General features: G+C 35.5%; 1 protein-coding gene across 5 annotated transcripts in view; it reads left to right on the forward strand.

Annotated features, from left to right (window-relative positions):
- The window catches only part of ZNF236 (zinc finger protein 236), a 212,040-nt gene that overhangs the window by 126,706 nt on the left and 58,326 nt on the right, over positions 1-27,008 (forward strand). For all 5 annotated transcript variants that reach the window (XM_027852409.1, XM_027852410.1, XM_027852413.1 and 2 more), the window contains 5 exons: positions 4,655-4,758; positions 7,784-7,935; positions 10,426-10,635; positions 21,802-22,084; positions 25,931-26,034. In XM_027852409.1, coding sequence (XP_027708210.1) covers positions 4,655-4,758; positions 7,784-7,935; positions 10,426-10,635; positions 21,802-22,084; positions 25,931-26,034 — 853 coding nt within the window. The remainder of the gene's footprint in view (positions 1-4,654; positions 4,759-7,783; positions 7,936-10,425; positions 10,636-21,801; positions 22,085-25,930; positions 26,035-27,008) is intronic.

Below are 27,008 nucleotides of genomic sequence, written 5' to 3' on the forward strand. Positions count from 1 at the left end.
TAGGGGGAAATTTTGCAGGAAAAAAAAAACCAAGCAGGATTATAGTATTAAGGACAAATATCCAGTATTTTAAAAATGGATAAGAATGGATAAGAATTGTGCAAATACCATTCCAAGCCATTGGGCTTGAGTTTGATTCTTGGCAAATGCCCAGAATGTATTAATAAAGGTAAAGTTAATATCGAGTAAAGAATAGTGATCACAAAGACCTAATACAACTTCATCATTAAATCATATCCAATTAACTTAATTTCTTTTTTGAGCATCATTTACTACACTAATACTTTTAAGGCTATTATTTACCTTCGTTTTAGGAAAGAATTTCATAAAATATCTTGTGCTATTCTTTGTAAAAGTTGGAGAAATAAGACTAGGTGATAGTATAGTTAGTAGTTTCATTCAGAACCATTCAATGACTGGACCTTAAAAATAGGTGACTAATTTCATATCACCTTTGAAGGTCTCCAGTGGCATTTGCCAGTGATCTTTGTCTTTGACAGAGATTTGGGTGATGACAAAGATGGCAAACTTACCAGAGATCACACAATGCTGAGAGAGTCAACTCACACAGTCTAAAAAGAACTTGACAGGCTAGAATGCTGGGCTGGTCTACTAAGATGAAATTTAGTAAAGCTATATGTAAATTCTTAAAACTTGGGTACTTAAAAAAATTGGTAGTAAAAGACAGAGGCATGTCAGGATATGTAGTTAGTTTGTAAGAAAAATATCTGAGGATTTTAGAGGACTGCAAACTCATACAAGTCACATGTGCCCTGGCAGTCAAGAAAGTTCATGAGACACTGTGGCATCAAAAGGCATACATAGTATCTAGAAACAAACACACTACCCTAATCCCACTGTGTTTGGAGTGTTGTGTTCAATTTTGGGCACCATATTTGAAGAATGAATTTGGTAAGATTGCAAGCATCCAAAAGAGTGCAATGGGGATGGTAAAAAATCTTGAATCCAAGCCATGTAAAGATCATTTGAAGCAAGGTGGAGGTGCTAAACTTGTGAAAGAAAAGTGTTGTTTTTTCCTTGTCTTTTTGGCATATGGCTTGAGGAGAGGAAAGATGAGTATTGATAACTTTTTTCAGGTGGCAGCATGATATAGTGGGAAAAATCCTGCGTTGGAGTTAAAATCCTGGGTCAAAAGCCAGCTTTGACCTTAGGCAAGTTACGTAAATTCTTTAGGCCTTAGACTCCTCAGCTGTAAAATGAAGGAACTGATAGATGATCTCTAAAACAGCTTCAAGTCTGCAATCAATTTGAGGTACTGTCATATAGAAAAAGGGTTAGATTTGTTCTCCCTTACCCTAGATCCCTTCCCTAAAATCAACCCATTTTAAAATACAATAAAACTTTCTTAAAACTAAAAAAAAAAGTCTTAGCTTCAGGGCATAAAAATGGAGGGGGGGAGGAATGACCTAAGGGAGATGACCTTAGGAGTGACTCCTAAGGAATGACCTTAGGAGCTATGAGTTGAAGTTAAAGAGCCAAGTTTAGGTTTATTTTTGTTTTTTAAAGCTTCTTAGCTGGGCTATTTAAAAGTTAGATGGACTTCCTAATAGAGTCCTTCCAGACTTCAGATATTGAAACCCATACTATAATATGATTAGTAAGGTATATTAGAGAAGATATTCATTTTCTGGACCATACTTGATGATTTTGTGAAGTTTCAGGAAGTTATATTTGAGCTTGAGTTTGAAGGCTGGTAAGGTTTTAATAGGTAGGAATAGGGATAGGGGTGGTTCAAAGCATTCCAAGGATGGAGAATTATTAGCAAAGACGCAGAATATGGAAAGTTTGGAATGTGTTCCAAGACATTAAATATTAATCTGACTGAACTATACATGAAATGCTAGAGAGGTAAGCAGGAATCAGATTTAAACAGTCTTAATGCTAGGCTAAGGAGTTGAGATTTTAGTCATTTAGCAGTAGGGAATCACAGAATATTTCGAGTAAAGGTATAAAGTAGTTAGATCTTTACATAAGGAAGCTTCATCTGGAAGCATTGGAAAGAATTGAATTTGAATGGGAGCAAAATGGGAGTAGATTAGTTCAGAGGCTATGGAAATAATTTAGTTAAAAAGTTTAATAAAAGTCTGGATTAGGATATTATTAATGGGAATAGAAAGAAGGCTCAGAATGAGAAGTTTTACATAGGTTGTGCCAACCTTAAAGAGTTCAGCTTTAAAAAAAAAACAAAAAACAAAAAAAAAGAACCAACCAGAATTATGTGGTATGCACATTTATTTTTTTCTCCAAGCAGGCTAGCATCCCTTAGGAGCTGCAATCAAAACTGAGTTCTCTTTGGGGTTAGATTGCACAGTTTATATACCCTCCCAAAAGGGGCTGATGCCTCTCCATCATCATTTCACCCCAGTATAGGGAAAATACCTCTATGTCAGACCACCCCCTGCTTTACCAGACCACTGCCAGCCTTGGGTTAACTAGACAAAAGAATATCTCCACCTAGACTTTTTTTTCTCTTTTCCTCTTAAAGACCCTCTTAACCCCAGATCACTGTGGTGCTCTTTGATTGGCCAATAATAGGTCCTGGGCCAAGCCCTACTTGGTCATTGTTTGGGCCTTGATTGGCTCAAAATGAATGTAAATAGCAGTTGTTTCTTTTTGGGCCAGAAACCCTGAGGGTCTTCGTCTCCCAGATCTTTTTTTTTTTTTTTAAAGAGACCATTCTTTGCTTCATTTCTTACTAAACCTTAATCACTGAATAGGCTTTGCTTCTGTCAAACTGAGACCTGTTAAGGACCTTAGCTTGAAAAGGCCAAGGATCCCCACTGCATCCTGGGCTACCTTCGGTTGTCTTGATCTCTATCTGGCCCTTGGACCCAGATGGCTCTGGAGGTGAAAGTGAGGCTGGTGACTTTGCATAACCCTCCCTCACTTAAATCCAATTTACTTGCTTGTCATGGCATCACCTTCCCCACGTCAGGGTCCTCTTTAAGAACAAACTGCAAGTAAAACACAATGGACTTCTGTACTTTAGATTAAATTCCTTTCAAGCTTGGGTGGGGGGCTAACCAGAATAAGGAGAGTCTATGCAATTTCATTATCAGTAATATACTTATTAAAAAGACTGAACTTACAGTCAGGATTTTAGAAGGGAAGTGGGGAGCCCTGAACCTCCAAGATAATGGTATTAATAATTATTTTTCACAGTTGATAAACTTTGGGAATAGGCTATATATGTGAAGAAGAAATCAAAGATGATAGCAGACATTTAGAGAATGTGGAAATCCAAGTCTAGAGTTCTTAATCTCTGCTGGGGTTCTAAACTGGGGAGGTCTGTGTAGAAGTAATAATTGAATCACTTTTAACTAGAGAAGATTAAGGGAGAGAATATTCTATATTCTTATTTTCATACTCTCATTAAGGGATCAGAAGAGGGTAAATTTGGAGGTCTGCTACTTGGAGGGGAGAAACAGAGGAGAGGGAAGCTAATTTAGAAGAGTAGATAAAGGAGGCTTTGGAGAGGTAGAAAGAGAAACAGGACACTTTAGAGTCAAAGGTAAAGAGTTCATCAAGAAGGGAAGAGGGTAGTGGTCTACAGTGATAGCCCCTGCCGTGACATGAGGGATTCGAACTGAAAAAAGGCAACTGGATTTGGCTGTTAATCCACTGATGACTTACAAGACATGTTTAGAATGGTAGAAGCTATTTCAGAAGAGTGAGTGAGGAAATAGGTGATGAAGAAGTGAAGGCACTGGATATAAACTACTTTTTATAGAAGTTTGTCAGTGAATGGGGAGGAACAAAATGTGATAAAAGTTTAATTAAGCATTGAGATACTCATTCATTTGAGATAGGAGGAAAAGAGAAAGATCAAATCAGAAGTTTTAAAGTTTGGAGGGTTAAACAGGAATTTAGAGTATTCACCTCAAATGTCTTCAGTCTTCTCAATAAAGTCAGATATTAGATTATACATTATAATGAAGTACAGAGTTGGGCATCTGAGCTTGAGAAAATAGAAGATTTGAGAAGGTATGAGAAATGTGTTAATCCTTTAATAAAAGGATTTCCAAACAAAATTGAAGGCCCAGCTTACGTCAAATGTGTTGCAAGTTGCAAACAACTAACTTTTTTTTCCTTTTTTTTCCTTATGTATGCGACCCATTTTTAAGTAAGTTGTATAATGCCAGCCAATATTGCCATTCTAGAGTTACCCTAAATAGTTCTAGGTTTGTTTTTTTTTTTTTTTTTTTTTTAAATTCTGTGTTCAGGGTGCCCCACAGATCTAAAGGCACCACTCTTGTGTCTCTTATACTTCTCATCAGTTTTTGTGAGGAACAAGAAAACATTAAAAATCAATCTTATGGAGCAAACTCACAGTACAGCTTGAGGCACATTAGAGGGATAATCTTAACATTAAAATTGTGTGAGAATATGGTAACTTTACTTCATAGATTTGTTTATAGATGGTTTAATTTTTCTTTGAAAGATCTTAAGTTTAGAGCTTGAAGACCTACCTAAGCATCTAGCCCAACAGCCCCATTTTATAGATCAGAAAATTGAGGTCCAGAGGTATAAAATGACTTGCTTTGGCGCACACGGATAGTACATATTGTACTGGTAGTGAAGTGGCCTGCTCTCTGATTTTGTCTTTATATTGATCTAAGCCTTTTAATTTTAGACAACTCGTTTGATTCAAGAAGATTCACAAGAAGAGCTGGAACTACAAACTCAGCGACCCCAGTTTCTTGAGGACAGTGAGGATCAAAGTAGACGGGCTTATAGGTATACTTATCTGTTTTCCTTACTTAAATATTTGTTTAATTGGTGTTTTGGTTTTTTTTTTGAGATAATATATACTATGTCTTTCTCTGAGGATCATCTGTGTGTGTGTGTCTCTGTGAGTGTGTGTATATACACACACACACACATACACACACACACAGGAATGCTTATCATGGCGAGGAGTTAACTCTCAAAGAGTGTGCCAGCAGACTGCAAGTTCTGACAAATTCAGTTTAATAAGGTTTCAAGTATGGTCTTGATGACAAGTTTCCCTTTATTTAGTGAGACAGGTTCTGAAATAATGGAAAATCTATCACCCAACACGTTGGTCCTAAGTGACAAAGTATTTAGATATGAAGAAAAGGGAAGGGAGGAAATAAGCATTTTATGTAACATTAGTATGTGCTAGATACTGTGCTAAGTGGTTTTTAAAAAACAAATATTATCTCATTGGATCCTCACAACAACCTTGTGAGATAGGTGCTATTATTATCATCCTCATCTTACAGTTGAGGAAACTGAGGCAAATAGGTTAAATGACTTAACCTAGGATCACACAGCTAGTGAATTCCTGAAGCTGGATTTGAATTCAGGCCTTCCTAATATGATAACGTATGTGTGTATGTGCATATATATTTAAATAAATATAGATGTGGTGAGATTATAAAGTATATGACCTTTTAAAATAAAACAGAATTTATGATTATTTGACCAGATTTATGATTTCTTTTCCTGTTCTCTTCTTCTTTCCTCCCTGGGTAATATAGTGGAGAAAGTGCTAGACCTGGGGTCAGGAAGACCTGAGTTGAAGTCCAACCTTAGATACTTACTAGCTATGTGACCCTGGGCTAGTCATTTAACCTTTTTCTGCCTTAGTTTCCCCATTTGTAAAGTGAGTATATTATAACACTTGTCTCCCATGGTGGTTGTGAGGATCAAATGAGACACTTGTTTTGTATTTTAGTAAAGTGCTTTGCAAGCCTTTAAGTGCTATAGAAATACTAATTGTTGTGGTGGTGATGATGATAATGACAACCACAATGATAATAAAGATGATAATGGTGATGATGATGACTGGGCCTTGCCTGGTCTTGCCCAGGCTGGAAGTAGGGATTGCTAGCAGGCTGGTCTCATTCTGATCAGTATAGAAGATTTGACCTGCTCCATTTCCAACCTAAGTTGGTTCACTCTTCCCTAGGCAACCTCAACTCCCAGGGGCTCACTATATTAATGACTAACTTAGTTTGGACATCCATTTGGCTTGGCCCACTGCCGCGGAGAACTCTGGCTCAGATCTGTCTGTTTTAATGAAGAAACACCTTCTAACAATAAAACTTGCCACTTTCTCAGAAATTTAGGCTTAGAAAGTTGCTTAGGGCACTGTGAAATGATTTGCCCAGGGTTGAACAGCCAGCTTGTATCATTGACAAGACTTGAACCTTAGAGTCACCACTCTTAAATTTAACTATCAGATATTCCACTGCAGCCTTTATTTATCATAATAGCAATAGTTCACATTTACATAATGCTTCACGGTTTGTAAAGTTCTTCACCTGTGTTATTTGTAACTTGAAAGGCTAAACACTTGTTCCGGTGATACTGCCATTGCTCCAAACAGTTTTGAAATTTCTTCCACTTATTTTCTCTCAGTAATTACCATATAAATCTGCTTCAGTTCCTGTTTCTCAAGAATGATTCAGATGAATTTTAATTTGTTTTCATATTTTTTTCAGACCATTGTAAATTGCATTTTTACATACATACATACATATGAATACATACACATATGTACACAATATTCTGTATATGTACAGAGAGGTGCATGTGTATTATACATATATATGAAGTTTATGTGGAAATGAAAAATACCATTGGCATTCTATGCGTTTTTCCATTTATAACCTTAATATTGCCCTAACCAAGGTCATGTCGTTAATATATTTTAGCCTAACATAAAGTTGTTGACTAACCACAAAGAATGTAAATCAGATGGTCTCTCATTAAATGAGAGAGTACTTGAACCTTACCTGTATTATTAACTGTATTCAGAATCAGTAAATTTACTGTTGGGACATTGTTCTTTTGTATAATTGTTCTTCTGAAAATAACAGTTTCTGTAACATTGTTTTACCAAATGTCATTTTCTTAGAATTTATTAAACTCAATTCATCAGGGTAGATTCCCCCTCTTTTTAGATCAATCTGTAGTTAATATAGTTTTTCGTTATAAATAAAAGTTACTTTGAAGAATGTTAGCAGTATTATCTTTGTAAATCCCTGGTGTGAGCTACAGTAAGGTACAGATAACATTTTGGTTAATAGATAATGATAGATGGCCCAATTAAAATTTTGAGCTGCATAAAAATAGTGTTGTATGATAGCCATTTAAATAGAACTTATTTTTATTTTTTGTCTTTAGGTTCGCATTTTGAAAACACTTGAAATGTGAACTTAAAATATATAATAGTTGTAAAATCCTGAAATAATTATAATATACTTGTTAAAACTTTAAAAACCCAACATATCAAATTGTGTTTTTTTTTTCAAATAACTTCAGTTATTAGCTGTTTTATATTATATTATCAATCAGTAATCTGTATAAACTGGCACCTCTGTTCTTTAGAAAGCAATAGTTATTTTTATGCAAGATTATGTCTCTGAGACAGTATAATATTCTAAAGTTACTTGTAACAGAGTATTTTATTTTATATGATCCAGGAATGTGCCATTCTGGTTAGTAAGGTATTGTTATTTTCAAATAAAGTATATAAGATTAAACAACATTAAACATAACTTGATGTAAACTCTAACAGTTATCATGATTGCTAGTTGTGTAATGTGTAGGATTTTCATAGTAGTTTCATGTGCTTCTGGCTTTAATAATAGAGTTTGGTTTTGTTTCTTTTCCATTTCATAAAAATTGCTGGTGTAGTTTCTGGATTTTTTTTCTCTTTCCAGGTTTTACTTTTATAAGCCTCGACATAGTGACATAATATCAGTATCAGTTCTTTTTTTTTTAATTATAGATGTGAATATTGCAACAAAGGTTTTAAGAAATCCAGTCATTTAAAACAACACGTGCGATCACATACTGGTGAGAAGCCCTATAAATGCAAGCTCTGTGGACGTGGATTTGTTTCCTCAGGTGTTCTCAAATCCCATGAGAAGACACACACAGGTAATAAAGTCTATTTTTTTTTTGGAGATTATAAATTTGTAATGTTGGAATATTGTTAACATTTCTGTCATTTACTATTGAAAAATACAATAGACTTGATTGCCGGGCTGTTAACAGCTATATTTTTTCCTTATACATCAAGTAAGTTTGGTTTTTTTTTGGTCTTTTTCATGTTGTAGTCTACTATGTTGTTGCTTGGTATGTGCTTTATATATTGTGTTCATTTGCTTCTCTATACTTAAATAATAAATTATAACTTTTAAATATTAAAAAATAAAGTTATATCACTGGACTGGCCCAGGAAATAATAATTCTTTAAATCCTTTAATATGCTACCTTTCTTTATTTTATGGTATACAAAAAACATATTGTAATGTTGTCTATAGAGCATGTTTATAGAGCAAGATTTAGTGTCAGGAAGCTGTTTATTCCTGCCAAAGTGGCTTAGTTACTCGAAGTAAACTTTAAGGTATCCCTCTCGTAAGACAATTACTACAGCATGGGTTATGAAGACAGCATTTAGAGGAGTGAAGTTCTATAGTATGTTGGCAATTGTAACTTTCTATAGCTTTCCATAAAACTTGAAAATATGAAAAGAACACAGTGAAATTAGAACCATTTTCTTGTTCAGTCTTCTACTAAACTCTTGTGATCTTTGGTACACCCCTTAACTCTCTATTCTTCACTTTTCTCATCTGTGGAATAAAAGGTTGAAATAAGTAATTTACAACCCCATAATACCTTACATTTCACTAGCATTTTACATTTTAATGAGTCCTTACACATACAATAGCTCTGTGAGGTAGGTAGCAGGTATTATCATATGATTTTCTAGGAGAAGAAACTTAATCTGGCAAAGCTAAATAAATTGACCAAGTTTACATAATCTAGTAAGCAGTGGAGAGACTGAAGCACACTATTTTTTTCCATTAAATACTACTGCCTATCATTGTGTCTGATTTAAAACATTCAGTTAGGTGGTCAGTAAACAAAATATAAGCTATTTAAATGTGCTTCAGTATGCCATCTAGATTGCTATTTCTTTCACTGTAGACAGTTTGAGTGTTTGGTTTTCCATTTTGCAGTACACGTCTTTTTGGGAAAAATTTTCTTTAGAAAAGTTATACATAAGAGGCCTTTCCTTTTATAATTTATCCCTCCACTCCCTGATAAATTATAACCATCAATTGAATTTAAAATATTTATTTTTTTTAAATTAATGTAAAATTTTAAGAGACAGTGGATAGAGTGCCAAACCTGTAGTCAGAAGACCTGAGTTCAAGTCCAACTTTAGACACATAGTAGCAGTGTGACCCTGGGCAAGTGGCTTAACCTCTGTCTGCTTCAATTCAACTGTGAAATGGAGATATAATAATAGCACCTACCTCTTAGGATTGTTGTGAGGATCAAATAATATTGGTTAAAAGTACTTAATGGGGCATCTAGGTGGCGCAGTGGATAGAGTTCCAGCCTTGGAGTCACAAGGACCTGAGTTCAAATGTGGCCTCAGACGCATGACATTTACTAGCTGTGTGAACCTGGACAAGTCACTTAACCCCGATTGCCTCATCAAAAAAAAATAAAATAAAATAAAATCCCGAAGATGGCCTTTTAAAAGTGCTTAGCACAGTGTCTATCATGTTTCTATATAAATGCTTGTTGCTTTCCCTTATTTAATTATAAGACATTTCTTTGAACAATATGAAGTGTGCTTATGTGAGCAGCCTATGAAAACATTTCATTTTAAAAACATAGGCATTAAGTGGATATGGTAAACATATATATATTCACCAGATTGTGGAATTTGAGGAAGAACTGCATTCATTAAAGCTTAAAAGAGACATATTCGATGCAGCCAAAAGAAGTGCAACTCCATACAGAGATGAGTAAATTTGTAGGATGTCTAGACTGAAAACACAATTTAAGAAATAATTTGAATTAAATTAATTAATTTAATTAAATTAAAAAGCAACAGAGGCATAATAGGTTACTGAATGAAACTTAAGATACTTGAAAGAGGATGGGGCAGGTAGGTGGCGCAGTGGATAGAGTACCGACCTTGAAGTCAGGAGTACCTGAGTTCAAATCCAGCCTCAGACCAAACACTTGACACTTGTGTGTGACCCTGGGCAAGTCACTTAACCCCATTGCCTTAAAAAAAAAAAAAGATATCTGAGAGGTTCACTAACTTTGGAAGTTGAAGTCAACCAGGATATCCTTGCTGTTCCATCTATATCCCTTGGTGCCTCTGTCAGTCATAGAATATTGGAGATAGAGTCTGACAGCCCAGTGTGAGATTCTTATGTTAAGACAACTCATTTCCTTTAAAAAAAAAAAAAAGGAAACTGTAGGTAAAGCAACCAACCAACTTCCTTTTTACTTCCATTTATTTAGCAAGAAAATTGTGACTTTTAAACCTCCTGTGGTCTTTTCAAAGTAACAAAGTTCTTTTTAACTGCATAAGTTTTGATAATACTGTTTTTGTTGTAGGCGTAAAAGCATTCAGCTGTAATATTTGTAATGCATCCTTCACGACCAATGGTAGTCTCACCAGACATATGGCAACTCACATGAGCATGAAGCCTTATAAGTGTCCATTCTGTGAGGAGAGTTTCCGAACAACAGTGCACTGCAAAAAGCATATGAGGAAGCACCAGAGTGTCTCTTCTACAATAGCAGCGGCTGGAGAGGGAGGAGGAGGTGAGTTGTTTTTTTTTTTTTAAATTAAGAAGATCTACTCATTCCTATATTGCTATAATATGTAGCTACTAATTGCTAATATTGCACTGATAAATACAAAAGCATGCCGAAAATGTGAATCCTGCATGTTAAAAACTAAAACTTACTGATGCTTTCATCTGTTAATTTACAAATACTTCTTTGAGTTGCAACTATGTTATTATTATTATTTTTCTTTATCATTTAAAAGCAGTTAGGTGGTACAATGGATAGAATGTGAGTCTTGGACCTGAATTTGGATCCTGCCTCAGACATTTATTAACTGTATGACTCCGGAAAAGTCTCTTTAACCGGTTTCTTAGTTTCCACATATGTGAAATAGAAATAAAATAATGGGGATAAAAATGGAGATAATAATGGTACCTAGTGTTGTTGTGAGGAACATGAGTTAAAGCACTTTGCAAATCTTAAAGTGATCTATGAAAGGTAGCTGCTACTGTTGTTATTTATTGATGAAGTCATAGAGATAGCGGAAGTTTGAAAACTTTTACCAGAGTAGAGCAGAGAAATGACTTTCAACTTTCTATGTTAAAGAAGGGCTTAAACCACCCTCCAATGTACTTTTTTACTTCTTTTATGGTTAGGAAAATAGAAGGTACTATTTTTTAGATGATAAGCTTCTTGAGGGTAAGGTTTTTCAAAAAATCTTTGTTTTTCTACCACCCAGCATATATACTAGGTGCTTAGAATTAAAAATCTCAAGAGTTCAAAGGAACCTCAGATGACATCTTTAAAGTCCTATGAAAATGTTTGCCTTCATTTCTCATTCCACAAGTCCTCTGAGCCTGGGCTGCTTTGATCTCCTAAGGGCTTACTTGTTTTCTCAACCAATCAATCTTCCCTCTTGACCCAGTCAGAGAGGCATTGAAGTTCATAAAAGGATGCCTGTTAGGCTCTGCCTAGCTTTCCATTATGTACCTCTTCTCCCTCTATACTATTTCACTCAGTTATCTCATTAATTCTCACGGATTTAATTATCATCTCTGTGTTGATAGATTTTCAAATTTATGTATTCAGCTTTAAACTTTCTTGTTGAGTTGTTTCAGTCATGTCTGACTCTTTGTCACCCTGGGGTTTTCTTGGCAAAGATACTGGAGTGGCTTGCCATTTCCTTCTCCCAGCCCATTTTACAGATGAAGAAACTGAAACAAACAGGGTTAAGTGACTTGCCCAAGGTCACACAGTAAATAAGTGTCTGAGGCCAGATTTGAACTCAAGAAGATGAGTCTTCCTGACTCCAAGCCCAGCACTCCATCCAGCTGGCTACCTAGCAGCCCCAGGAGGTTTCTACTGACCTCTAGTCTCACATCCTCAGCAGCCTCTTAGACACCTCAGACTGGATGTTGTATAGATACCTTAAACTCAATGTATCTAAAACTGAACTCTTTTCTCTTACTTCCTCTTCCTAATTTTCCTGTTACTTCCTGTTTCTGTTATACCACCTTCAGTCAGGCAGGCTCACAGCTTAGCTGTCATCATCATTTCCTTATTCTCACCCCCTATATCAAATCATTTGCAAATTTTTTTCCTGTGTTTTTTTATTGTTAAATTTTATTTTTAATTCTAAATTCTCTCCCCCCACCAAGAATTGTTACCCATTATACACATGAAATCATGCAAAATATATTTCTGCATTAACTATGTTCCAAGAAAGAAAAAGAACAGAAAAATGTTTCAGTTTGCATTTTGAGTCCATCATTTCTTTATCTTTTTCATTATGAGTCTTTTGAAATTGTTATAGGTCATTGTAATGAGCAGAGTAGCTAAGTCTTTCAGAATTGATTATTTTTACAGTGTTCCTTTTATTGTATACATTGTTCTCCTAGTTCTGCACACTTAATTTTGCATCAGTTTGTATTAATCTTTCCAAGTTTTTCTGAAACCATCCCGATCATCATTTCTAATAGTACAATAGTATAACATCACAATCATATACCACAACTTGTTCAGCTATTCCCCAGTTGATGAGTATCCCCTCAACTTCTAGTTCTTTGCTACCACAAATAGAGTTGTTATAAATGTTTTGGGTTTTTTTTTCCTTTATGGTGAGGCATCCATGGTTAAATGACTTGCCCATGGTCACACAGCTAGTAAGTGTCAAGTGTGAGGTCAAATTTGTCCCCCTGACTCCAAGGCTGAAGCTTTATCCACTGTGCCACCTAGCTGCTCCTGCTTATTAATATTTTTGTACATAATGGGTTATTTTCTTTGCTCTCTTTGAGGTGCAGAATTAGTGGTATTGCTGGGTCAAAGGATATATACAGCTTTGTAACCCTTTGAGCATAGTTCCAAATTGTCCTCCAGATTGGAGCAGTGCATTAGTGTACCGGTTTTCCCACATTCTCTCCAGAATGTCGCTTTCCTTTTCTGCCATGATGGCCAGTCTGAAAGGTGTAAGGTGACACCTTAGAGTTATTTAAATTTGCATTTCTCTAATTATTAGTAATTTGAAGCATTTTTTCACATGACTTGAAAGCTTTGATTTCTTCCTTTAAAAACTGCCTCTTCAAAGAGGTCCTTTGGCCATTTATCAACTAGGATTTTCTCTTATTTTTATTAATATAACTTGGTTTCTTACACATCGGAGAACTGAGACCTTCATCAGAGAACTTTGCTGCCAAGATTTTTTTTATGTAATCATTTTATCATTTGCAATATTCTGTCCCTTGTTTGATCATAAACTCTTCCTTTATTCAGAAATATTAATTGTCTTCCTTGTTCTAATCATGTATCCATTGTGAGTTTATTTTGGTAGATGTTGGAGATGTCTGTCTATGCCTAGTTTCTGCCACACTGCTTTCTAGGTTTCTCAGCAATTTTTGTCAAATGATAAGTTCTTGCCCCAATCACTTGGATTTTTGGCTTAATCAAACTCTAGGTTACTGTGGTCATTTACTTCTGTATATCATATACCGAATCTGTTCCATTGACCAACCATTTGATTTTTTTCTGCAGTACCAGATTATTTTGATAATTACTAATTTGTAGTACAGTTTGATTATAGTACAGTTTGAGATCTAGTACTGCTAAGCATCTTCCTTCACTTTTTTGTGTCCATTGATTCTCTTGATATTCTTGACCTTTTGTTCTTCCAGGTGAATTTCTTATTTTTTTCTAGCTCTATAATGCTGTTGTTTGGTAGCTTGATTGGTATGTTACCGAATAAGTAAATTAAAGTAAAATTGGATAGTATTGTCCTTTTTTTTAATATATTGGCTTGACCTACGCATGAGCAATGAATATTTCTTAAGTTGCTTAGATCTGTCTTTATTTGTGTGAAAAGTGTTGTTTTGGGTTCATACATTTATTGTGTGTGTCTTGGCAAGTAGACTCTCAGATTTTTTTTATACCTTCTGTAGTCATTTTAAGTGGAATTTTTGCTTTCTATGTCTTCTCTGCTGGGTTTTGCTGGTAATATGTAGAGGATTTTAAAAGGACAGCAAGTTGGCTAAGTGGATATGGTGTTGGGCCTGGAGTTTAACTCTGGCTTCAGTTACTTAAGTGACACTGGGCAAGTCACTTAACTCTGTTTGCCTCCATTTCCCCATCTGTAAAATGAGCTGGGGAAGGAAATGGCAAACCAGTTCAGTATCTTTGCTCAAAAAAAACCCAAATGAAGTCACAAAGAGTCAGACACAACTGAAAAATGACTGAAAGGAAAGACTATGTGCCCAGTACTATCCTAAGGGACTGGGGATACAAATAAGAAGGAAAAAAAAAACCAATCCCTATGCTCAATTAGCTTTTAACCTAAAGGAGAATAACAAAACACAAAAGGAAAATGATGGAGATTGGGCCTAAGGGTCTAGTTGAAACCCAGTAGAAAAGCTAATGGGAAATGAATGAGATGGAAATTTTTCCGCTCTCTTTAAAGGAGGAATTCATTGTTCTGACTGAAGCCCTCCAATATGGGGGAGTAAGTGGTATAGGCAACTGAATGAGCTGAGAAGGTGTTGAGTATCCAAGCTGAATCAGTCCCTGTGAAGATGAGATTTCAGGGGAAGACATGATGTTCCTGGAATTGGGAAATGAAGTTGTTTTGAGCTGATTCTTTTCTGCTCTTATTCTGAAAAGCCGAAGTCAGTGTTTTCAGGTCCTAGGTTATTGGAGCTAATGCTGACTTGTGATCCCTGATGTTCAGAGCAGTGCTTAATCTCAAGTCCCTTTGTGGGTGTTCACCCTAGCTTCCCTCGCTTGGTTCCTCTTCCTGTCTCTGGTTCACTTTCTTGTACTCTTGCTGGTTTTCCTGGTGTAGCTATTTTCCCAGCCTCTTCCAGCTTCATATTTATTCCTTCCCCTTCTTCTCCTCACTTCCGCCAGCTTCCTTGTATTTCTATATTCATCCTGCTTGAGACCCTTCTACCCTTCTCTCTTGTTCTGGCCTTATTACCGTTGGTTTTTCTGGGATCCTTCTCAAATGTCTGCTAAGGTTTATATAAAAGATGTGATCACTCTCGTGACCTTTCATGTGGCCATCTTAACTGGAAGACCTCTCCTTCACTTTTTGAAAGATAAAATTTATTCTAGAGGGAATTCAAGAAGTTATTAACTAGTCTCTTTCCTCACATCTGCCTCTTAGAATCCCTGGCTTCCTATAAGACCTGAGACCAAATTCAAACATGACCTTATTTAGGACGTCTTTCCTTATTGTCCTAACTGCTAGAACATTCTTCTCTACTCTGTATTTGTCTTGTACAGCAAAGTGGCACAAAGAATAGAGCACTGGTCCTGGATTTAAGAAGACTTGAGCTCAAATTTGGCCTCAGATACTTACTAGCTGGGTGACCCTGGTCAAGTCACTTAACCTCTATTTTCCTCAGTTTTCTCAATTGTAAAAATGGGGATAATCGTAACTGCCTTGCAGGGCTATTGTCAGGATCAAACGAGATATTTGTGAAGTGTTCACAAAGTGCTTGGCTATCTAACTATCTATGCTAACTATCATCGTCATTATTATTTTAAATAAAGTATACCCACCATTTATCCGGACCTTTGTTATAATAATAGGTTTCATCCCTTCCACTGAGAACCAGTGTTCCCTACAATGTCAAATTTGCATCTTTGCATTAAGATATCTCATTTACCCCCCTTGTTAACTATACTGTATGTATTTACCTATATGCTCCTAAGGACATGGGTTTTATTGTTGTTTTCTTTCTTGGATTTATCTCCTGAAATTTCTAGATGTCACTAATACTCTTCTTCCTACTTTATATCTACTCTCTGTCTAGTTTAATAGATCAGCATAAGTAATTTTATCCCTTGTTTCCTTTTCAGTGTGAAGCACTTTGATGAAATTTGTCAAATATGTATGTGCTAGTCCTTATAATTTATACTTAACCGTGGTCTAGAATTCATTATTTATGCATTTGAAACTTGTCCAGAAATATTCTTTTAATTAAAATTGATTAAATTTAGCAAATTAAACCATTCTGCACACCAGGGTCTCACTCAGTTTACCTTTTTTTGTTTGGTTGGTTTTTTTAGGCAACTGGGGTTAAGTGTCTTGCCCAGGGTCACACAGCTAGCAAGTGTCAAGTGTTTGGTCTGAGGCCGAATTTGAACTCAGGTTCTCCTGACTTTGAGGCTGGAGCTCTATCCAATGCACCTAGCTGCCCCTCAGTTTACCTTTTTTAGAACCCTTGTCCTTGAATAGTTAACTACTCACCCATATCCAGTAAATTTACCACTGTAATTTTTAGACTCACTTCATTAAGGAAAAATGAACTATTATTGATGTTATGTTTGGCATTGAGTACTTTGGTATAATTTTAGTGCTCCTGCCTTTTTATTCACATTCCCTAAGTGACCTGCATACCATTAAGTTTTTGTTTGTTTGTTTGTTTGTTTTTTGTGAAGCAATTGGGGTTAAGTGAATTGCCCAGAGTCACACAACTAGTGAGTATTACTTGTCTGAGGGAGGATTTGAACTCAGGTCCTCCTGACTCCAGGGCCAGTGCTCTATCCAGTGCACCACCTAGCTGCCCCCATTAGGTTTTTTTGAGTCATTTTATTTACTATTCAAATGTAGGCATATTATTATTGTTATTATTATTATTAATAACAGGTTCTCTTAGTTCTTAAGTAGTATAAGACCAAACTTATTTATACAAATAAGTTAGCATTAGATAAAATAATTGCCTACGCAAGTTAATTTTTTCAGCTTAGGGAAATATTAGGTACTCAAAGACTTTTTATTCTTGATAGTCTAGTAAACATTCTTTTAATTTAAAATGTGCTGTTTTTCTCCTGTCTTTTCCATTTTGAATATCTGTAGCAAAGTTTTATGAATGTATAAAAAATATATAATTTTTTTCAGTGAGTAGGGACTTCTTTCCATCAAGGCAATTAAAATTCATTTATGATATACTAAATAAATCCTAGTGAGTTGCCAGAGATGCTTAGAGTTTACATGACTTATCTAAGGTCACACCACTAGTAAATGTAGGATTTAAATCCAGGTATGTTATTGTCAATAATAAGGTATAAATAATAATTTCTTTCTTTCTTTTTTTTTTTTGGTGAAACAGTTGGGGTTAAGTGACTTGCCCAGGGTCACACAGTTGTTGAGTATCATGTGTCTGAGGCTGGATTTGAACTCAGGTCCTTGTGACTCCAGGGCCGGTATTCTATCCACTGTACCATCTAGCTGCCCCTATAAATAATAAATTAATGTGCTATTGCCCATATCTTTTTGAAGGAATAATAGGAAGTATATAACCACTGAGATACAGTCCCCAAAATGTAGAAAAATATGTGTATTTTATTACTAGCAACATAATTTTTTTTCTTTTAGTGAAGATCAGATTAAAAGTAAAATGTTTCCTTGTTTTCCCTATGCTTTTTGAAAGTTTAAATTATCATTAAAGCAGCTCAAGAAATTATCAGCTGTTTTACTTTTGGCAGAAAGTTCCAGTAACTAATAACCCATATGCCCACTTTTCCATTGCTAACATTTTTTTTTTAGAATAATACGTAAGAATTAAAAGTATCTTTGATTAAAAAGTATGAGAATAGATGGGTTCTTGAAATGATTTTCTTTAGCAAACCACATCTTCCTATCACCCTGTTAACTGAAAGATATTAGAGAATTGTTGCAATTGAAATTCTGAGAAATGGATTTCCAAACATGAATCAATCAATTTGTTAGTTAGGCTAACAGTAACCAGTAAATTGGATCATTGTCCTCTGATGACCAAAGACTCCCGAGTGAGGGGCAACAGGGCCTTTCAAACCTAGGTGTATCTTCCTTCTGTTTGGCCTGACAGTAACTCATTTGGACTTCCCCGACAAAGGCAAGGAAATTCCAATTGGTGGACATTTTAATGAGGAGGTGGGTTAAGAGCTCTCAGCTTCTTCCTAGCTAGTCATAGTTTTGGGTTTTTGTTTTTGTTTTTGTTTTTGTTTTTTTGTTGTTTGTTGTTTTGTTTTGTTTTGAGGGAGAGGTGCAGGGAAAGAGAAGGACTTAATCCTGCAGCTGGGAAAAATGGGCTGATTTTCAGATGTGGCTGATTATGCTCCCCTCTGACCCTAGCTCAAGCTCCATCTCTGTCTGTGGGGTAAAGAGAAGCAAGGATCTCACTTGGGAGGCCCAGCCCAAACTGGTTAAGGGGCCAATACCTTAGGAGCTAGAGGTGATCACATTTCTCAGTCGTGTCCTTCTGAAAATGCCTGCCCTTCTGAAGTGAGGTCTGACAGTGAGGAAAGGATGGATCACAAAGTAATATTACTTATTAAATAATATAGCATAATATTAATGTTCCTCAGAATACAAGATACTCCTGTGTTTACCATTTGTTCATTGCTCCCCCAATACAATATTTGATTTAGTATAACAAAATATAGCTTATTTTTTTTTCACATTCATATTAAAATGATACAGAATTTTGTGATAGATGGAAACAGAAATGACTTTGTTCATCAAAGTGTAAAACAGGAACTGGATGCTCATCAACATAATATAGTATGTATAATCTAAATTAAGTAAAAATTGCCCATAAATGACGAAGCCTTCCAGATGCTTGTATTTGCAAGTAACATATTACTAAAGAAATTAAGGCCTAGTATACTATAATCTCTTTATAATCTCTTGTTTTTCCTCATCCTAAGTTGTTTCCTTTTGTGTCTTCCAAACTTCATGTAGGACCTTATTTTATATCTTAGTGAACAAAGTTATTTCTCCTTTTCCATCTTTCACAGACTCTTGATAGGATCTTACCATATGCACAGCAGACTCAATTATTGGAGGAGAGACATTAAGCTGCATTTTGCATTGTGTTATTGATGTGCTGTGGCCTAATCATATGTGCACACACATGGATAAAGAATGCCTGTTGTCAGAACTCTGACATGAAGTTGCATGAGAAGCCCATTGAGTTATTTTATATGTATGTTTTGGACAGACACTGAAGACTATCAGCTGTAGGGAGAAAGACAGTGTGCTGAATTGCGTTTAGGAAATTATGTATCACTTTTAGTGATGCTAATATATTCTCTGACATAAATGCCCATCTTTTAAAAAAAAATGTAACCTCAGTTTTGGAAGAGATGTCTGAAGCTGTCTAGTCCAACTCATACCTAAATCAACCTACAGAATAACATACCAGGCAAATGGTCATCTAATCTCTGTTTGAGTATCTTCAATGTAATGGAACCCACTAATTCCCAAAATATTTCTTTCCACTTTCTGGTAGCTCTAATTATTAGAAAGTTGTTCTTCACATTAATTCAAAATTTGTCTTTGCAATTTCAACTCATTGTCCCCATTTCTGCCTTCTGGGACCAAGTAGAAAATCTAAGTTCTCTTCTATGTGACATCTACTCAAATACTTGAATACCCTCCTCTCCTCTGGCAACATTTTCTCAAATCTTCTCTTTTACAGTCTACTGATCCTCAGTTTCTTCAGTGATTTCTCATGTGGCTTGTTCTTGAGTCCCTCACTAATCACATTCCCATCGTCTACCTTGGAAAATTGAGTTTCTCAGTGTCCTTTCTAAAATGTTGTACATAGAACTGAATACCGTACTTCAACTATAGTCTGAGAAGGACAGACTATGTCTACTCTTCATCTCCACTATTTTTTTTCTAATGATAACATATAGCTGTTTATCAGAACATCCCGATTTTTGAGTCAAAACTGTGTTATTCAAAGAGATTGCCATGCTAAGTCTTACTAGGCTACAACATGTTGCTAGTTTGTGTCTAGGAAATGGATTGAAGGATAAGTTTTAGGAATTGACCATTGGAGGAAGACATTTTAAAAAATAATAGTTTCCAACATTTATAAAGTCATTTAAAGTTTGCAAAGTACTTTATATATATTGTTTCATTTGATCCTCACTGTAACCCTTGAAATAGGTGCAGTTTTTTTTTTTTCATTTTATAGATGAAGAAAAAGAGAGAAGTTGAATGACTTTCCCCATGGTCTTATACCTAATTAGTGTCTGAAGTAGGATTTGACCGTAGGTCTTCTTGACTGCAAATCCAGTACTCTATTCACTGTACCACTTAACTATTTAGGAGATGGCGTAGTCAGGTATTGGGAAGAGCTTAATAAATAGACAGCTGGAGTGCTTCACTGATAACCCAAGAAAGGTTCAGAGACGTCTTCTACAATATTAGAGTAGTTCCTCTGTAAAGGATTTGGGGAAGGATATGAACAAGAATTGCACAAAAGAGAAGTAATTAATGGATTATAGGATATACTATTAGAGGGGGGACTCAAGATCATAGATTCTTTAAGGTATTTTCATGTTTATAATTCATAAGAACAATAAGTTTTATAGGGATCTTTTACTGTCATATTGAAATTAAATATTAATGAGTTTAAATCTCAAATTTAAATTATCCATAATCCCATATAACTAAGAATAAAATTTTTTTAAAAGGCAAAAAACAGTTCAGGAAAACTAACATGTAAAAGAAATTCTGACATACTATACTGTTCACTATGCTAGTAGTCCCCCAGTTATGCATAGAAGTGTGTGTGTTTGGGGAATGCCTTCTCATATTTCTTCTTTGGGGCATAGCTTGGTCATACTTGTTTAGCCATTTCCCAGTGGATCATTACATATTTTATTTACAATTACTTGCTACTATAAGAAGTGCTACAATAAATATTTTGATACATATGAGGCTTTTTTTTTTTCACTGATTTCTTTCTGATATATGACTGGCAGTGAAATCCCTAGTTCAAAACATATGAGCATTTAAACTGCTATTTTCACATAACTCCAAATTCCTGACCAGAATGATTGGACCAGTTAATAATTCTGCCAACAGGGTGTTAGTATACTTTCCCTTCCTCCACTGCCCCCAACTCCTTCAATATTGTTTGCATCTTTTGTCATTTTTGCCAATTTGCTTGGTGTGACTTGAAACCTCAGAGTTGTTTTGGCTTGCTTTTCTTATTGCAGTGATTTAATTTTTAAACCCAAATGTCAAAAGTTAGTACCTTTAGTAGTAATATTAAATATTATTAATAATATAATATAGACAGCTAGAGAGTTCAGTAAATAGAGTACTGGACCTGGAGACAGGAAGATCAGTATTCAGATCCAGCCTTTGACACTTATTGTATAACCTTGGGCAAATAATTTCACCTTCCTCATCTGTAAAAAGGGAATAATAATAATAGCTCCTTCTGTTGTTCAGAAGTTTTTCAGTTGTGTCCAATTCTTTGGGACCCCATTGGGGTTCTCTTGTCAAAGAAACTGGAGTGGTTTGCCATTTCTTCTCCAGCTAATTTTATAGATGAGAAAACTGAGGCAAACAGGGTTAGGTGACTTGCCTAGGGTCATGTAGCTAGTAAATGTCACAGGCCATACTTGAACTCAGGAAGATGAGTCTTCCTGATGCCCAGTAATAGCTCCAACATTCCAGCGTTGTTAGGCTCAAATGAGATATTTGTAAAATGTTTTGCAAGCCTTAAAGCACTACATAAAAACTAGCTGTAATCATCATTATTGTTATCATTATCATCATCATCATCATCATCCTCATCATTATATAACAGTATATTTTTGTTGCTATTTTTAAATCTTAGATATTTGTTTACTATAAATTACTTATGAATATCTATTTAAAATTTTTAAAAATGGTAATTGTCTTCTGTGTGTTTGATTTAGTTGTGTGCATGGAAGAAGAAGATGAAAATTCTGAAAAAACTGCTCCTAGAAAATCTCGTCCAGGAGTTATCACTTTCACAGAAGAAGAAACAGCAGAACTGGCAAAAATCAGGCCACGAGAAAGTGCTACAGTTTCTGAAAAAGTGCTCGTCCAGTCTGCAGCAGAGAAAGATCGAATTAGCGAAATAAAGGATAAACAGGCTGAACTTGAAGCAGAACCAAGATATGCCAACTGCTGCACCTATTGTCCCAAAAGCTTTAAAAAACCCAGTGACTTAGTGAGGTAAATTTTGCTTAAATTCTTATTATGTTGTTTACAGAGAATTAACTTTCTTCTTGAAGTTATCATGTTGAAAGACCTTCAGTGCTTTAAACATGTGGCTTAGGAAGTTAGTTTCAGAGATTTATGGCCACTTTTCTTTGCCATTTTTCCTAGCTGCCCTGTGGTCTCATTTCTGTGTAACAGTAGATATCTGCTATTTAAGTTCTTCTAGAAATTCAACTTTGAAGCATTGACTTTTTGTTGATTGCAAAACCTTACTAGGGCTATGAAATGATAGTCATAAAAAAATTGAGTGCCTGTTGTGTGCAAGATATTATGCTGGATATCTTGGCAAATGTAAGGAGAAATAAGAAACATTTTATACTCTTTAGGAATTTATAATTCATTTGGGGGAAATTGGGCATAAACACATGAAAATATAAGTATATCCTGTACCTGCTTTCAAGAACTTCTGGAAAGCTGTTCATAATTAATTGCCAGATTAAGGGCAAAACAACATATAACAGACAAGATTGTGTCTATTTTGTGTCTATCAAGGGTGACCATGATGATGACAAGTCTAGCCACTATGTTATCTGAGCCATGGTTGAAGGAATTGTGAATTTTTTACCTTGAAAAAGAGAGAACACTTAGTGGAATCATGAAAGTTATATTTAGAAATTTGGAAAACTGTCATGGAGGACAGAGGTTAGACTTTGTGCTGTCCCATAGATAAAAACTAGGACCAATGACTAATAGTTACAGGTAGGTAGATTTAAACTCGAGGACAAGAAGAATATTATAATAATCAGAGTTTTTCAGCAGTAGAGAAGACAATTAATGATAGCGAGTTTCTTGTCAATTGATGCATTAAGGTAGAAACTGGATGACTATATTTCCAATGTGATAGAAGTGATTCCTTTCCTGGATGGGAGGTTGGAGTTGATAATGATAGCTGCTGACATTTACATAGATTTTAAATGTTTACAAAGCATTTTATATACACTACGTAATTTGATGTTTATAAAAACCCTGTGAGATAAGTGATTTTTTCTTTTTCTTTTTTTTTTTTTTTGATTTGCTGGTGAGTAAACTGAGAGGTTGGGTGTTTTGCCCAAGGTCATGGAAGTCATGTCAGAATCAGAACCAATCCCATATTGTTTTTCATTCCAAGGCAGGAGGTGGAGCACACTTTACACTGTGCGAAATTTTTTCTACAGTTTTCCTCTATCTCTTAGACTGTTTTGTTCTGTAAGTGCAATGCATTTAGAGGAAGAATATATTAGTATAGTGTTGAATCATTTGGAAATTATCTTCAGTTTAATACAATTTAAATTTTAATACATTAGGTTCCTTCTATGTATAAGGGACCAAACTGAGTGAATGCTGGGCATTTGAAGAGAAAACCAAAACTCAACAAATACCCACCCATCTTCACCCCCCACCTCTAGGAATATACATTGTATTAGAGGGATATAGCATATACATGAGTCTGAGGTGGTTGAAGGAGGGGCAGCATTTATGATTAGAGGAGTGAGGGATGATTTCACAGAAAAGGTGATACTTATATTGAGTCTTACAGGAAAAGTGAGGATTTTGATGGGCAGAGAAAGGGAGAGAGGAAGGGTGCAAGGGATGATGGGGAGAGGTTCTGAATGGATGGCAGGAAGGATGGATGGCTTTGGCACTTAGATGACTAGAGGTTTTATGGGTCCCTTCTTAGGCAAGAGAGCCTGATTAAGAGACAACATGTAATGGGGACAGTTTAGTCTTAGGTGTCAGGACTAACTAATTTTGTTTCAAGTCCTGCCTTGAAATTTATTGCCTGAACAACCATAAACTGGTCACACCCTCTCTGAACCTTGGACCTCTCATCCAGTTAAATGGTGTTGCTTTCCCTTATTATCTTCTTTATAACACTTGTTGAACTGTGGGTTGCAACCTCATGTGGAGTCGCGAAAATTTGGTAACAGTATAAGGTTTCTGAACTTGCAATGACCAAAAATTAATTCAAAATCAAACGTGTAATGAATCTGAGGTGTTTCTGGCAGCACTGGCCCATGGTTGCTTTGGGGCAACTTCACTGCAGCCTTGGTTTTGAACACAAAGCATGCTCACTATGCACTGCACATGCCCCAACCAACACTGCCAAAATGCAAAAAGGGGTGGTGAGTGAAAAAAGTTTAAGAAGCCCTGTTCTATAACATGGTGATGATGATAACTGTAGTACTCCCCTCTCAGGGTTTGAGGAGCAAATGAGTTTTGACACTGGCCTTTCCTGGCTTATTCACTTAGCAATATGATTTTATGAGTATCCATGCAGTATTTAAGCAAGTCCATTTATTGTTCTTCTGTCTGGTTACCTGACTAGACCATCTCTTTTTCTGTTATAGAAGCTTAATGTTTCAGAGCTTCAATTTCCTCACATATAAAACAATGATAATAATAACATTCCTTACCTCACAGGGTTCTAAGGAAACTTTTTTACTAACCTTGAAACTCAATAAATGTCAGATATTATTCTGCTTTCCTCATTAGATTGTTTGAGTGCAGGGCTCTTTGTAACTTCCTTAGCACCTATTATAAATAGGCACTACATGAATTGTTGAATTGAGGGAGTTTGGGTGCTTAGTCATTGTTGAAGTGACTGACCATGAAAATCTGGGCTGGGCAAGGAAGTATTTCACAGTTAGGAGGTTAGTAGGCTAGGTTAAATGGAGAGGTAGGGTTATTGGATGGTAAGAGATAGAGCTAGAGAATGACCCTGTGAGAATTAAGGGCTAGTGAGTTGTTTATGGATGAGTGGGACGGTTGACAGTCAATTAACTTTTTTTTTTTTCTCTTTGGCTAAGCAGGGTTAAGTGACTTGCCCAGGGTCACACACCTAGTAAGTATCAAGTGTCTGAGGCCAGATTTGAACTCAGGTCCTCCTAACAAGGCTAGAGCTCTATCTACTGTGCCACCTAGCTGCCCCCAGTTAACATTTTTAGAGCACCTACTGTGTACCAGGCATTGAGCTAAGTTCTGGAGATACAAAGAAAGACAGAAGACACTTCCCTGCTTTCAGGGAAGTTACGGTCTAATGGGGGAGACAACATATAAACAACTATACACAAACAAGCTATATATAAGATAACTTTGAAATACCAATCACCAGAGGGAAAGCATTTGAACTAGAATTTTAGCTGGAACTTAAAGGAAACTGGAGGTACAGATGATAAGAGAAAACATTTAAGATATGGAGTCAGCCAGTGAAAATGCTCAGAGTTGGGCAATGGAGTTTCTTGTTCAAGGATAGTAAGACAAGTGTCACTGGATTATAAAATATATGGTGAGTTGTAATGTGTAAAAAGAGTGCAAAGTTGAAGAGGCAGTCTTTGGAGAGGGACAAACCAAGTGTGGATTCTTATAAGTAGAAACGTAGCATTTGATGATGAAGTTCATAGTTTGGCTTCAGTGGTGGGGGTGGTTGATAAAGAGTGAAAATTAAAATTAATGAATCTGAACTCAAGGGACTTTGACAATAAAATGGTTAAAATTTTATCTATAACTCTTGGTAGAATATTGGAATGATTTGTAAATAGTCATTGGATCTAAGAAAAATTATTCATTTTTCTTTTAATTTTTTCCCTTTTTCTTTTTTTAAAAAAATGGAAGTTGTAAGATTTACCCAGCCACTTATACTTTAAGTTACTGAGTCTTACTGTTTTAGAAGTTAAGATTTGTTTCCAAAAAGAGAGAAAGTTGATCATTGTTTTATAGGAAATGAGTAAATAACTTTTGAATTCTAGGAAATTGTTTACGTTTTAATATACTTGAATTAAGTTTATGAAGTAGTTCACAAACATATATATGCTTTTTGTCTAGGCATGTCCGAATCCATACTGGAGAAAAGCCATATAAATGTGATGAATGTGGAAAAAGTTTTACAGTTAAATCTACTCTGGATTGCCATGTAAAGACACACACAGGTAAATAAGCTATCTCAATGTGTGTGGACATTGAAGAATTATTTTATTGTGTCTACTGGGGTATTCTTTTTCCTTTCAAAGGTTTAGTAGTGGGATTTATTTTCATGGGCAACCTATATTCTGAACAAGATGGTTATCTATAGTGCTTGTAAAAGCAATACAACTATTGCGAAATTACATAAGCATGAGCCCAAAATAAGAGTATTCCTGACAGTAGCAAAGTTTGGATTAATTTTTTTAAAAACTGAATCGCTGATTTCATTATTGTATCAAACCATCTGGTTAGAACTTCTATAAATGCCAATCAGTACCTTTTCTGTAATATTTGTAATATTTGCTTGATGCACTGAGAAATTAAATGACTTATTTAACATCACACAGCCACTATCTATCAAGTCTGTAATCCTAGGTCTTCTAGACTCTGAGGCCAACTTTCTATCCAGTACCCCACATTTGCTTGGTTTAGATTAAGTGGTAGATGGAAACAGGAAAATACAATGATGTTAATGAGTGATTTAGATAATTGAACTTTTGTTGTTGCACAAGCTTAAATTATTTTAGTAACACCATTTTAACAAATTTTAACCTTTTAAAACCTTTTAACCTTTTAACACATTTTAACCTTTTAACAAATCCTTGACAGAGATGAGTATATTTTATATAATTATCAAGAAAACTAGTGTCTATGCATTTTGGGATTAGCTAGCTATACTTTTTTTTGGGCTAGGCAGTGGGGTTAAGTGACTTGCCCAGGGTCACAAAGATAGTGAGGGTTATGTAACTGAGGCCAGATTTGAACTCAGGTCCTCCTGATTCCGGGGCCGGTGCCCTACCCACTGTGCCACCTAGCTGCCCCAAGCTTGCTATACTTTTAAGGAATCACCTGATAGTGTGAGGATGGAGTTCCATAATAAACAAAATAATCAAAGAAAATTCCCTTTTATATAGAGGTTTAAGGTTAAAACAACTTAGTA

This window comes from Vombatus ursinus, unplaced genomic scaffold (assembly GCF_900497805.2).
Source record: "Vombatus ursinus unplaced genomic scaffold, bare-nosed wombat genome assembly UNPS02009573.1, whole genome shotgun sequence".
In the NCBI taxonomy this organism is placed as follows: Eukaryota; Metazoa; Chordata; class Mammalia; order Diprotodontia; family Vombatidae; genus Vombatus; species Vombatus ursinus.